This window comes from Haemaphysalis longicornis, unplaced genomic scaffold (assembly GCF_048455015.1).
Source record: "Haemaphysalis longicornis isolate Haplotype H1 unplaced genomic scaffold, Haemaphysalis longicornis Haplotype H1 scaffold_3, whole genome shotgun sequence".
Lineage (NCBI taxonomy): Eukaryota > Metazoa > Arthropoda > Arachnida > Ixodida > Ixodidae > Haemaphysalis > Haemaphysalis longicornis.
Window position 1 is genome coordinate 57,500,160 of NW_027526335.1, and position 12,510 is coordinate 57,512,669.

Here is a 12,510-nt window from a genome sequence, read left to right on the forward strand (position 1 = left end):
TCTCACTGGAACATTGGGAGTTCAGGATGGACTCGCGTTCTCTAGTCCTAGCCAAATTTGGGTTTCTACTTTTCATATGTCGTACAGTCGTACATAGAAACACATTTATGAAGGTGTTTAACAACTCTTATTTTATTGAAACATGTATAAAATGGAGTCTTAAACAAAGTATTCTCCATTTTGTCCCTCAAAACAAAAGTAAAGCGCGTTTATTATTCGAACACTCCCTTAAATATTCGACGCCCGCCCACATTTCATTTCGTCTCACAAATATTTGACACGCATCCAACTTGGCACATAAAATTGTTGCGAACTCGCTCCTACAATGTTGGGCTCGCGGGCGGTGGCGTGTGCCACCTCTTTCCCAGGAAGAGATGTGTGGCCAGGAATCCACACTATACGAGTCGTTCGGAGCATTGGTCGGCGTGCTAGGATGTTGGAGCTGATGCGAGTGATGCGTTTCGTGGTGTAGCGGCGGCAAGCGTATTGGGGGTTCGGTCAGTATTGTGATGTCCGACGAAGCTGCGTTGGTGGTGGCCAAAGCGATTGCAGCCTCCTCGGCGGTATCAGAGGATGTCGTCGGTATTGTGGCAGAAGCTGTGATGGCGTTGGTTGAATGGATTGCTGCTATGGCATGGGCCGGGTGCGTGCGGTATGGGGCTGCGCCAGTGTAGTAGGTATCGGGATGGGCGCCGTACTTCTTGAGGAGTAGGCGAGCGCGATGTTGGAGGCGACCTATGTTGTCGACTGGGTGCATGTGTTTGGGTATTGGGAGGACATGAACGGCAGCTCGGGCTGAAGTCCAGAGGCTGCAGAAGGTGTCGGGGGTTGGAGCAGTAGGGTGGCCCAGACGTTTAAGAAGGTGTCGTCCTGTAGCGGTGATTTGAAGTCGTTGAAGCTGGCTGGTGGTGTGGGCTTCAATAAGTTCCGACAGGGTATTGTGGAGCCCAAGCTAGAGGAGGCGATCTGTGGATGTGTAGGCTTGTAGGCCTAGCGCTGACTTGTACGCTTTCCGTGTGAAGATGTCGATCTTCATACGCAAACTTGGGGCAGAAACTTGGAGGCTCACTAAGAGGGATCAACTAAAATTGAGGACGACTCAGCGCGCGATGGAACGGAAGATGATAGGTGTAACATTAAGGGACAAGAAGAGAGCGGAGTGGGTCAGGGAACAAACGCGCGTTAAGGACATATTAGTAGAAATTCAGAAGAAGAAATGGACATGGGCAGGGCATGTAATGCGAAGGCAAGATAATCGTTGGTCATTGAGGGTAACAGAGTGGATCCCTAGAGAAGGCAAGCGTTGCAGGGGGCGGCGGAAAGTTAGATGGGCAGATGAGATCAAGAAGTTTGCTGGGATAAATTGGTCGCAGTCAGCACAGGACCGGGGTAATTGGAGAATAATGGGAGATGCCTTTGCCCTGCAGTGGGCGTAGATAGGCTGGTGATGATGATGGTGGTGGTGGTGGTGATGACGATGATGATGTCGATCTTTGCTGCTGCTTGTGGTTTCAATGTCACATGGGGTGTTCCGTAAGTGATTGGACTTGTGAGCATGGCTTCCAGTATGCGACATGTGTCTGCCTCTTTGAGGCCATGGCGGCGAGAGCATACCCGCTGTATTAGGTGTGTGAGTTGAGCCACCGTTTTCTGCTGACGTGGGAGGAATGCTGCCCCCGATCCATCGCGGTGGTATTGCACTCCGGGGATGCGTGGTGTGGGTACTGTGGGAACTGGTTGGTCATCGATTGATATTTCAGGGTCCGGTGTTGGTTGTAGCGGGCGGCCCCGTGTTTACTTCGGGGTATTAGGAGGGCCGACTCGGCTGGTGCGCAGTGAAGTCCACATGTGCGGAGATTGGATGTGACGGTGTCAGTAGCTTGCTGCAGATTGCCTTGCTGGAGGCCCGGGGAGTCTCTTTTGGTACAAACTGTAATATCGTGTGCGTAGAGTGCGTGGGAGATATCTGGGATGCTTGAGAGCAATGGCGGGTGTCCGGCCATAGCAATATTAAATAGCAGGAGGAAAATGACTGACCCTTGTGGTGTGCCTTTAGCAGGTCTGTGAAAGCGATCGGATCGATGGGGGCTAATGCTTATCGTGGCCGTGCGATCGGTCAGGAAAGCACGGACGGGTGGACTGGCCGCAGCCTGTAGTTTGTAGTTGATTGAGAATTGCAGTGTGGGACACGTTGTCGAACGCTCCCTTAATTTCCAGTGCCAATATGGTGCTTGGGTGCGCCTTTCTGAGCGTATCGATGATATCTTCTTTCAGTTGTAGGTGAATATCCTGTGCTGATAGATGCGCCCGAAAGCGAAACATGGGGTGCGGAAGTTGTTCTGTATCGTTGAGGTGGGCAGCTAGGCGGCGTGTAAAAAGGTGCTCTAGTAGTTCGCCGGTACATGATGTTAGCGAGACTGGGCGTAGGTTGCCCATGTTAACGGGCTTGTTTGGTTTGGGAGTAGGCTGATGTTGGCATGGTGCCATTGGGAAGGTACCGTGCCGTTGGCCCAGTGGTGATTATAATATTCAAGGAGGGCGTCGATGTGTTGTTGGTCCAGATTCAGTAATTTTTTCAGCGTGTTGAAACATTCGGGACTCCTTTCGAAAAACAAAAGTTAAGTTTTATAGAGACCATAATTTGCGTAAAAGATTTCCCCTGGAATACTAACTTTGCCAGATAACTCTGTCGTAACCTTTAAGACTTCTCTGTCTAACATTTTTGTTCATATTTCCCGGGGCGACTGCCGAGAAGGGCGGACTGGCAGCGCGCGTATCTGCAGATAACCACTGGGAAAAGGTCCCTTAAAACTATCTCAATTAAACCTGACAATAAACATGAAGTGAAGTTTTACCTACAGTGCTAACTGTGCAAGTGAACTTTGTGGGACACGCGAGAAATCTTGGATTGCACAATCAGTCATAAAGCAACATGATGTTCTGAGGTAGCGGGTCGTGGGCGCTCCGACAGGCTGTTTCTGCGAAACTGTTGACGTGTGAATTCGAGTAAAACTGCCCTTACCGTCCTCATTTTGGTGGGTTGATTATTTGTGGTATTGTTCAAGCTGTACGTCCCTGACCAGTGTGCTCTACGTTGCTTCGTAGTAACGGCGCTCTCCTCTCTTTCCGTTCACGCGTAGCGGAAAGCGCCTGCTACTCGATGCAGTCGCTCGCCGAGCACTTCCGCGGGGGCGACGAAGCCCGGCGGCCTCCGTGCGACCCGCTGGCAGGCCGTCGGCCGGGCTCGCCCAGCGCAGCCGCCGTGGTGCCCATCGACTGCGGGTTCACCAAGACCGACCTGGCGTTGGCCAACCTGCCCGGCCAGGACGACTTCGACCCGAGCCACCACCCGTTCTCCGAGGACGAGCTCAAGCCACAGCCTATTGTGAAGAAGTCGCGCAAACAGTTCGTGCCCAACGAGCTGAAGGACGACAAGTACTGGGCCCGGCGCCAGAAGAACAACATCGCGGCCAAGAGGTCGCGCGAAGTGCGCCGCGTCAAGGAGAACCAGATCGTGCTCAGGGCCTCGTACCTGGAAAAGGAGAACATCGCGCTGCGCGAGGAAGTCCACAAGCTGCAGCAGGAGAACGACATGCTCAGGAAGCGGCTACACGACTACGAGCCCTGACTGCGGCTGCCTGCTCCCGGGGCTCAGGCCCTTCAGCCACACTGGGCTCAGAAAAGCAGCAACGGCAACTGGCAGCAGCAGCAGCAGCAGCAGCCCGCCTCTCCAGCCCTTAGCTGCCGATAGCTATAGACGCATGAGCCGGACGCGCCCCTAAGGCGCGTATGACGTTTCGGCTAAAGCCCACACGGCATGGAAGGCTGCTTTTTGGCAGATGTTGGAAAGAGTAAAACAAAAACATGTGTGACAAGAGGTGAACTGCACGCAACAGGTGAAGTCACACGCGTCAGCACCACACAAGATAGGAAAAAACGCAGTCTGTGAATAATGCGTGCTGTTTCTTGTCTGTCTTTAGATGTGTGATTGTTTCCGCCGGCATTAATTTGCCACTTAACCGTCCCACAGCACGTTTTTTTTTCTATACGTTTAGCAAGAATTTAACTTGTTTTTCTCTAATGTCCCCATTTCGTCCGCTGCTGTGCACACTGACGTGGCATCCCGTTTTTCTTGGTGTAATGCTTCAGAAAGCACTCGCCCCTTACAGGGTGCACGCAAGACGTCTTGCCTAAAGCATTGGCGTCATGCTGGCATCACAATCCAGAAAGTTTGGAAGTTGAGAGCAAATCACGCCATTTAAGTCACGCAAGCTTTCGCAGAATCCGTACCTGTTGCACGTGATCCTTCCCCTCATTTACCATGTGTGCATTCGCGTATTCTGAAACCCAACTCAGGACGACTGTCAGACATACTGTCGGCACATTATCTTGCCATGCGGAAAAATAGCCGCCATGAGACGACAAGTGTCTGTCATGCCTCGTTCTCGTATGGTCCTATTCCTTTTCCTGCCTCATGTACTTTAAACAGCATTAACCATGCTACTGGTACCAGCCGCAAGGTTAACCCGTCTTACACTGACCGGAGTGCAAAGTTCTTGTTAAATGTTTCAGCCTATACTTGTTAGAAATGTTTTAAGTAAGGTTAGGGTTGGCTATGAGGCGTAGTTACAGCAACGAAAGATCCAGAAACTGAAAGTGCTTAGCACCAACCTGTTTAGAGCAGGTAATATCTCGTGAAAGCTTCTGCGTGGTCCAATTGGATAACCGCCTGCTTCATGAGCAAACCATGTACATGGTTCTCACGCACGCAGCAGGAACTGTGTACGTAACCATAAAGAACAACAGTTATTGCAGGAAGGCACTCAAAACTTCGGTTTCCGCTAAGGCTAATTGATCGCAGTATTACAAAACAATTGCAAGGGTGATAACAACACTGTTTTGTTGATGCAAACCATGTCAACGTCCTCGCCTTTTTCGGAACAGAAGGTTGAATGCATCCTGGGAGAAATGAAAGGGTACCAAGCCCGCATGTCTTGTTAGGCTGCGGGTTTAAGCATGTAATTTCACGTGATGAGCCTTTGGGCTCCTTGTCGAGCTATTAGTAATAATTCTGTGCGTCACCCAGACCCTAAAAATCAAAATCAAGCTCGAATGCACGCGCCATGCGTGAGCTTTTTCCTATCGTGTTGTTTGTGGGTCGTTCCGGTATCGGGCTTGCGATATCGCAGGGCATGACCTGTCGGTGACGTAACCACTACCCTGCGCCTACACAGTGGCATGACGAGTTGACAACAGCTCTCAGGATACTTCTGCTGCATCATTTAACCAAAATGGGCGAACTTTCTGCCAGCGTTGTGTTTACCGTTAATGCCTGTTAAACGACGGAGGCAACGAGCGCTAACCCGGTTCTCTTTGGTCACTGCAAACTTGTAATGTTCAAATAATAATAAAAAGTAATTATGTCGCATGCACAACGCAACCTACCTCAAGACCTCTGGAGATGAAGCCCATGGAGGTCATAACGCCAGCGTGAAGAAACAGACCAGCCTTTCGGAAGAACTTGTTATGCTGCGTAAGTCTGCGCTGCCCGAACGCCGCTAAAACCGTACCAACTCGATGTATGTCTACCTGTATGTATATCATGTATAGTAGGTTCAGCTGAGAAAGGAGCGTGTTCATACCATTACGGCAATACAGGCCGGAAAAGACCATTTGTCATATGATGCAATGTGTTATCGTGGACGTTTGCTCCCCGTCTGACTTCGCATATCGTTGTATTAAACTTTAACGAGATTGACTACTCCGTTTCCCCTTCTTCTCAAGGACTCTGAAGAATACACGCTCACGATTTGGGCAAGTGCCAATGGTTAGTATGAATACTCCTACACGTTTCTGGATTTGGGACTTCAAGTGACCACCCCAACGTGGCAAGCGTAGTCAGCGACCCTCTCGAACTTTTATACAGGGCACTACAATTGGAAAACAACTTGGCCTGCATCGGTAGATTGCTGTGCCGTGCATATACCGCTTTCAGCCGCAAGCACTTGCTTAATAACGACGAAAATGCCGAAAGCGAGAAACCGGAACCTCCGCCAAATACACTTTTCCAGACTACAATAAATGGTGAAATGAGATTGGAAGGGCTCTTTTAGTCGTTTCTGTAAAAACAACAGTGAGGTAAGGGACTGTAACTGTATACCTGGAAAATTTTGCTGAACACGCGTTTGTTTTTGTTTTTTTAAAAGCCCGTAAACGTTCACAAACTGTGTTTCACTATCACAACCATGCTTAAATTTTGATTCGAGTCAAATGTTTGGCCGTGATGTACACAGGTACGATCTAACTAGTTATGCACAATGCAAGCGCTCGTCGCATGCACTTCCGCACTGGGAGGCCGTTGATCGCCCTCAGCGGATGCACGGTGTTGCCATGGATGATTCTAGAGGAGCAAGCTAAAGCTTATGCAGTCAGGCTGGCATCTTCAGCTTGACTTCGTTAAAAGGTTTTCACTCACAGCGTGGCAGATATCGACGCTGGAGTCAAGGCACAGCGGGTCCGGATCGAGTTCGTTGAAGCTTTGCCCCATGTCACGCTGATCCCCTATATATAGTTTAAGGTGACTACATGGCGAACTGTGGGACACGTAGGCGGCCCATCGCAGGCGCAGACCCACAGCAGCCACATGTTCCACGTTCATAGACGTCTATCATGGAATACGATCTACGCCTAGCTACAAACAAATATTCCTCCCAGAAAGTCGTTGTTCGACCCGGTCGTTGTTCGAAAGTCGTTGTTTCTATCGTTGTTCGACCCGCTCTATAGCGACGTGACGAATGAGGAGTGTATATGTATATAAATGCGATGCCGCTCAATAAAGCCAGTTGCGGGTCATCCCGTCCTTTGAGCAGCAGTGTCGCTAACCCGCTCCGTACGGCTGAGTGGACAGCCGAGGGTTAGCATCATTGCTGTCTGTTGGGCCCATAAGAGCGGGAAATTTTACAGAAGGAAAGACACAGAGAAGTCGGCCTAACGCCATCAGCTCTGGCCAGCTGGCTATACCGTGTGTGGTAAGGAAAAGGAGAAGCAAGAACGTGGATAGCGATGAACATGGGGAGAAATGAGGAGGAGGCATAGGAGGAGGAGGAATAAACTTTACTTATGCGAGCCTTCGGCGCCGATGTCTGGGGAAAAAAGTTATATTTAAATGTGTAGTAAAGGCAGCACCCGCGTTCATTTAGTTAGGAATTCGCTCGTTGGGTTGGTTCTTACGAAAGTAAGCGAAGCATCAAACCACCACGCCGGAACGCACGCCGATCAACGAACGCCCGCGCAGCTCCCCTGCCGTGGTTTGAACCGTGGCAACACCGACCGGAGCGGGCGGAAACTATAATGGCAAACTGTTCGCATGGCGACGCAGTGAAACATCCCCCTCGCGAGGGGCACGATCAAATGCAGAGCATTTCCGGGGGCGCACGACGTTAAGTAGTTTGCGTTACGTTAAAGGGGCCCTGAAAGGCGTTTTGAGCACAATAAATTGACTAGCGCAATCGTTAGATTGGGTCGTCAACATCATCTGTGCCAAGTATTACTCTTTTGCGCGCAGCGGAAAGCTCACACTTTTGTTGCAAAGTTTGTCGTTTTTTTCTCACCCTTTCCTTCGTGTTTTTGGACGCCGCCATCTTCACATGTCTACATCATCGGTTCCCAGATGTTCGTCATGAGCTAGACATCCTGCTATTGGGCGGCTTTTTTACGCACTTCCGGCAACGAGATGAGTCGTCTGCTCAGCGGCGGCTCGCCGGCTGCTCTGCCAGCGGAGTGCTGGAGTGCTTGGACATTTTACAACAAACAAAACAAGTGTAAACAAACGCTTAACCGTTTGTATTGAATGCAACACGGCCATAACACGACATGGATATTCTCTTACTTGAGTACGTTCCATAAAGAAAGCGTTGAAACCCCGTGGCACTTCTTTCTTGCAATCGCAGAGAACGCCCTGAGCCGAATGCCCGGGTTTGACGCATACATTTTATTCAACTTCCAAACAATCCAGAGATGTGTTTCGAACGAACACAACGTCACAACATGCGTTGCAAGTCCGAACCGCGACTGACAGACGATGGGTTGCCTCCTCCTGCCCCTCGTAAATTCGGCACTCACCTCGCGCGCGGTTTGCGGGGACGAACAGCAAGTCACTTAAGCGCACAAGCCGAGATCGCTTTTAGCCACGCACACTGCACATACTCCATGCGAGGTTGAGTCGTACGCCGCTCGAGAAAGATAATCGAGACCATGGGAAGCACTATCCACCCGCAGAAGCACAACGTCGCATTTCATCGCGAAACAAAGGCGTCCACAACACACACACCATCGCCTCCTGTAATGCCAAACGCATCTCGCACTTCCAAATGGGAGTGAGTAGTATGCCTGCAGTGCCCATATGCCGCGAGGTGGGGCCCCAAGCTGAACCGGGATCAGGCAACCGTAACTGACTTCTAGAGCGGTTTGTGCCTTGTTGCCAGGGCAACCGATGTTTGATATTGTCAAAGAAATGGTGCTCGCTCCAGCGCTAGAAAGCTCAGAGGCCGGAGCATGTTTTGCCAACGTTGCCGCTCTCCACCACGCGTCGCCCCAAGCTGAACTGGCGTTTTGTGCACGGGTTCTGTATCGGTCTAAAATGTCTTTTTCACATGCCGCCGGCAGGAATTACCACCGCCACAAAATAAGACCCGGCACCAGCGGGGCCACATCTGATACGGCGCTTTTTGGATAAACAGTGCGCTGTGCATCCAAGGGAGCGAGCGCAGGATCCTCCCCGTGCGGCTGCGAGTTCGCCGCCGATAAAAAGTCGCGTGCCGCCGATAGCAAAGTTCTGCAGGAACGTACACCGCGAAAGGGCAAGGCCAGGCCGCCGCACACATGGGGCCGGATTTTTCGTTCGCTTTTCCAGCCTTGAGCGGATTGCGGGATTCATGGTGTCAACAAAGCTTGCCCGTAGCAGACGGCTGTGTGAGCAGCGCAATAGCGGAAGTACGTCACCGCGGAGGAGCGCAGCATCATGGGAGGGAAGGCTCGCTCGCCGTCAACAGCGGAGAGTAAGTTGAAAGGAGGAGGAAACGCGGCGCGCCGATAATGCGCGGTTTTTGATTTACGATTTCTCAGCTAATACTCATCGCTTCAACAAAATTCTTGCGGGAGGAGATTGCTAATACATTGCTTTATTTGGTTACATGTACATCAACGCATCGGCGGAAGGTATTTCAGGACCCCTTTAATGTTGCACTTGTGGCAACTGCTGACGAGAGAGCGCTCGTCAGCAGTAATTTGAATGAGTCAAGGATATAAGGCGCGTTCGTAGCCTCCCATTCTGTGTCGGCTTTGTGGCGCAGTGGGAAGAGCACCATGTACATTGCGTTCCGCCCGCAGGGTCGAGGGATCGAAACCAGGCGCCGGATAGTATTTTTTTATATAGTATAGGGGGAGGGGTGCGGACTACGACTACGGACGCCTACGGACGTCAACGCGGGTGACATCGTGAGTTACTGAAATGCTCTGCATTTAAAAATACGGTTAGGTACGAAACATGTCCTTATACTTTTACAGTTCATGTATAGCAGTTCACAAAAAAGCGCCTCCACTACAGTTTCCTGCCGCAGGTCACTGCCCCGTAGAACCTAGAAACGTCAGCACTGCTTTGAATGCCTTCTGAGCACGCCGCGCGTCTGGCCAAGGACCCAGCAGCACTTCCTCAGGGATAACCCGACAGTCCAGTCGGACCAATGATCTGGCTAAATGTTCTGGGCGATGCGCGTAGCGCGGACAGTTGCATAGAACATGCGGAATAATCTCTGGTACACGGCATGTTTCACAATTGCGTTCACCCGTAACGCCGGTGAGGCGCCGGTAGCGATGGGTAAAAGCTACACGGCGCTGTATTAAGTGAAACAAGGGTCAAGATATAGTGTGGCAAATCGTGGCCAAATTTTCAGCCATGCAAGTGATGCCCGTGTTGCCCACTGAGTGAACATAGTCAAGTTTATTGTGTTGTGCACTTGAGAAATGTACTCGTCAAGAAGTTGATCATTTGCACTTTTTGGATTGCCACCAGGGGGCCGAACTGAGCGGATGCGGAAAGAAACAGAAACTATGCGGCACATAGTGTTAGAATGTGAGGGTATCCATCCAAATCTACATGAAGGAAATATTCGGCTTCTAGAAGCCCTAGGATTTTAGGGTATCACAGAGGAAGTTAACTTCAAGGCTGTCGAGGGTACGAAAAGAAGATTAGAATGCTGGTGGACGAAAAGCGGAGAGGGGAATGTTGCCTAGGACAGTTACCAGCTGTAACAGAAAAAAAAAAAGTATTTTGTGCCTAATAAGCTTTTTGTGCCTGCCCTGGGCAGCGCTAGTATTAGACCGGGAGTGTGGGGCATAGGTATATTAGCCCTTTTTGGTGGGATGACATGTCATCACCCCGATACAAAGGGGAAACCAATGGAAATCATCATCATCATCATCATCGTGCCACGTCAGCTCTATCTTTTCCCGTTATGTGTGTCAAAAAACTATTCAAAAGATATTCAAGCGAAACCTACCACGTGTTGCGTCCAGAGGTCTCCGACACCGGGGGACACCAACCCCCCGGAGGTTTACACCAAGGGCCGGCTCTTTAGAGCCGTTTTTATCTCCTAGGCTAGATCCTGCGCTAACCCTAACCGCAGCTTCATGCATAGAGGTGGAACGATGGAGGTGGCCTAGACCTGGCCGCTTGCACCACGTCTCCGACATCCTTTCAGGCTTCGGGCGACCTCCCTCCGAATACCGGAGCAGCCTGATGGACGGCGTTGAAGTGTCAGGTGCCTCAGAAAACAGAACGAGGAGAAAAGGTGCCAAACGCAGAAAAATGCCCAGGGCAAGCTTGCAAGGAACGAGACTTTTTTCCTGCTTGTAAAGAATCCTGCCTTTCATTCTGGATAGTGCCAAAAAAGTACCCGCTTGTATATTTTATTGTTGTAAATAAACTGTTTGTATGCTTAACATTTCAGACTATATGATTTCTTTTACTAAAGGTGCACCGCTACTGGGTAGTTGATTGATTTAGGTATAAAAGAATACTCTTTAATTTATAAAGAAAAGTGCCCTTGAAGAAGCACCCTCCCATAACGGGCCCTAGACAGGAAACGAATTAAGTTATGCCATATCTTCCAAACGAGATGCACCGAAATTCACGAAATTCACACGCTCACATGCACACACGGAGGCCACGTACGGCGGCCGATCGCGGAGGCCACGGCAAGAGACGCCCCGTGAACCCACTAATATATTATCGCGGTGCCGAGTGCCGCTGCTTCCTTGCCAAGAAGCGCCACGAGAGCTGCGACGGATGCAGTCTGCGAGATGCTGACACAGCCATTAAATGCATACCGGCACAGGCAGACTTCTGGCAAGCAGACGCACGGCTTCTTCACATCATTCACACGTGGCAGGCCAAGAACAGTGAAGGACAGCAACTTCGCAAATATAACTCGATCACAACAAACTAAATCACAACTTGCGTCGTCGGCTTGCCCCCGAGCGATGTACCCTGCTGAGTGACTCCCGGGTGGCCCTTCTTCGCTATCCCTGCGCACCCGGGAGGGCGATCTGTGCTCACTCCTGGTGCGGGGAGTCGGCGAGAAGGTGGCACGGCTGGCTGACAGGGACGCCCGGCTGCGGCTGCAGTGGGTGCCAGGCCACATCGGGCTCGCAGGCAATGAGCTGGCCGCCGAGGCCCACGAGCTACCACCCCCCTCGACCACGGCAGCCCAGGCAGCAGCGGACGACGCCCGCCTGCTCATTCAGCTGCATGTGCGCGCCCAGCCCCCGGACCCACGTCTGGCCGCTGAAGAAGCCCCCTCACCCGGGAGGGCCGCACGTCTGCCCCGAGAGCAGCATTTGGCCGTCCTGCGACTCCGTGTGGGAGCCCCGTGTGGGCGGCCGAGCGGAAGCACCGACTGAGGCTCGTATACAGCCCCGCCTGCCGGCACTGCCGGGCGCCTATCCACTCCCTGCCGCACCTGCTCTTCGAGTGCCGAGAGTTTGCGGCAAGGAAGCCGGAGATGCCGGCCGCTCTGCGGGGCGTCAGGCCGCTGGACCAGCCGCTGTGGCCGCCGGGCTGTGCCAGGTAGCGGTACGGGGTCCGCGAGGCTCTGGGCTGCTACCTGGAGGCATCGGGACTCATCCCGGCACTCCGCCTCCTGGGCGAGTGATTAGCACCAAAAACTGTTGGCGGGGGCCCCAGTGGCTTTCCGCTTTTTTTCCCCAACTCTATTGGTGCGTGTGTGTGTGTGTGTGTGTGTGTGTGTGTGCGTGCGTGTGTGTGTGTGTGTGTGTGTGTGTGTTTTCATTTTTAATATATTGTAGTCTATCCTTTGCCTCTCCTATTCACCTTTCTGACATCTCCTCCCCACACCAGCAGGCATTCCGGTGTCCCCCCTAGGTGTGACAAATTATGCCTGCTGGTGGACCTTCCTTTCCTTTTTTCTTAACAATTGATGCATTCAGTCAGGT

At 51.6% G+C, this 12,510-nt stretch overlaps 1 protein-coding gene across 1 annotated transcript in view; it reads left to right on the forward strand.

The window, feature by feature from the left end:
* The window catches only part of LOC144175228 (hepatic leukemia factor-like), a 43,519-nt gene extending 37,823 nt beyond the window's left edge, over window positions 1-5,696 (forward strand). The window contains exon 5 of the mRNA XM_077704333.1: window positions 3,141-5,696. Within this exon, the coding sequence (XP_077560459.1) occupies window positions 3,141-3,628 (488 nt within the window). The 3' untranslated portion in view covers window positions 3,629-5,696. The remainder of the gene's footprint in view (window positions 1-3,140) is intronic.
* Window positions 5,697-12,510: the final 6,814 nt, after the last annotated feature.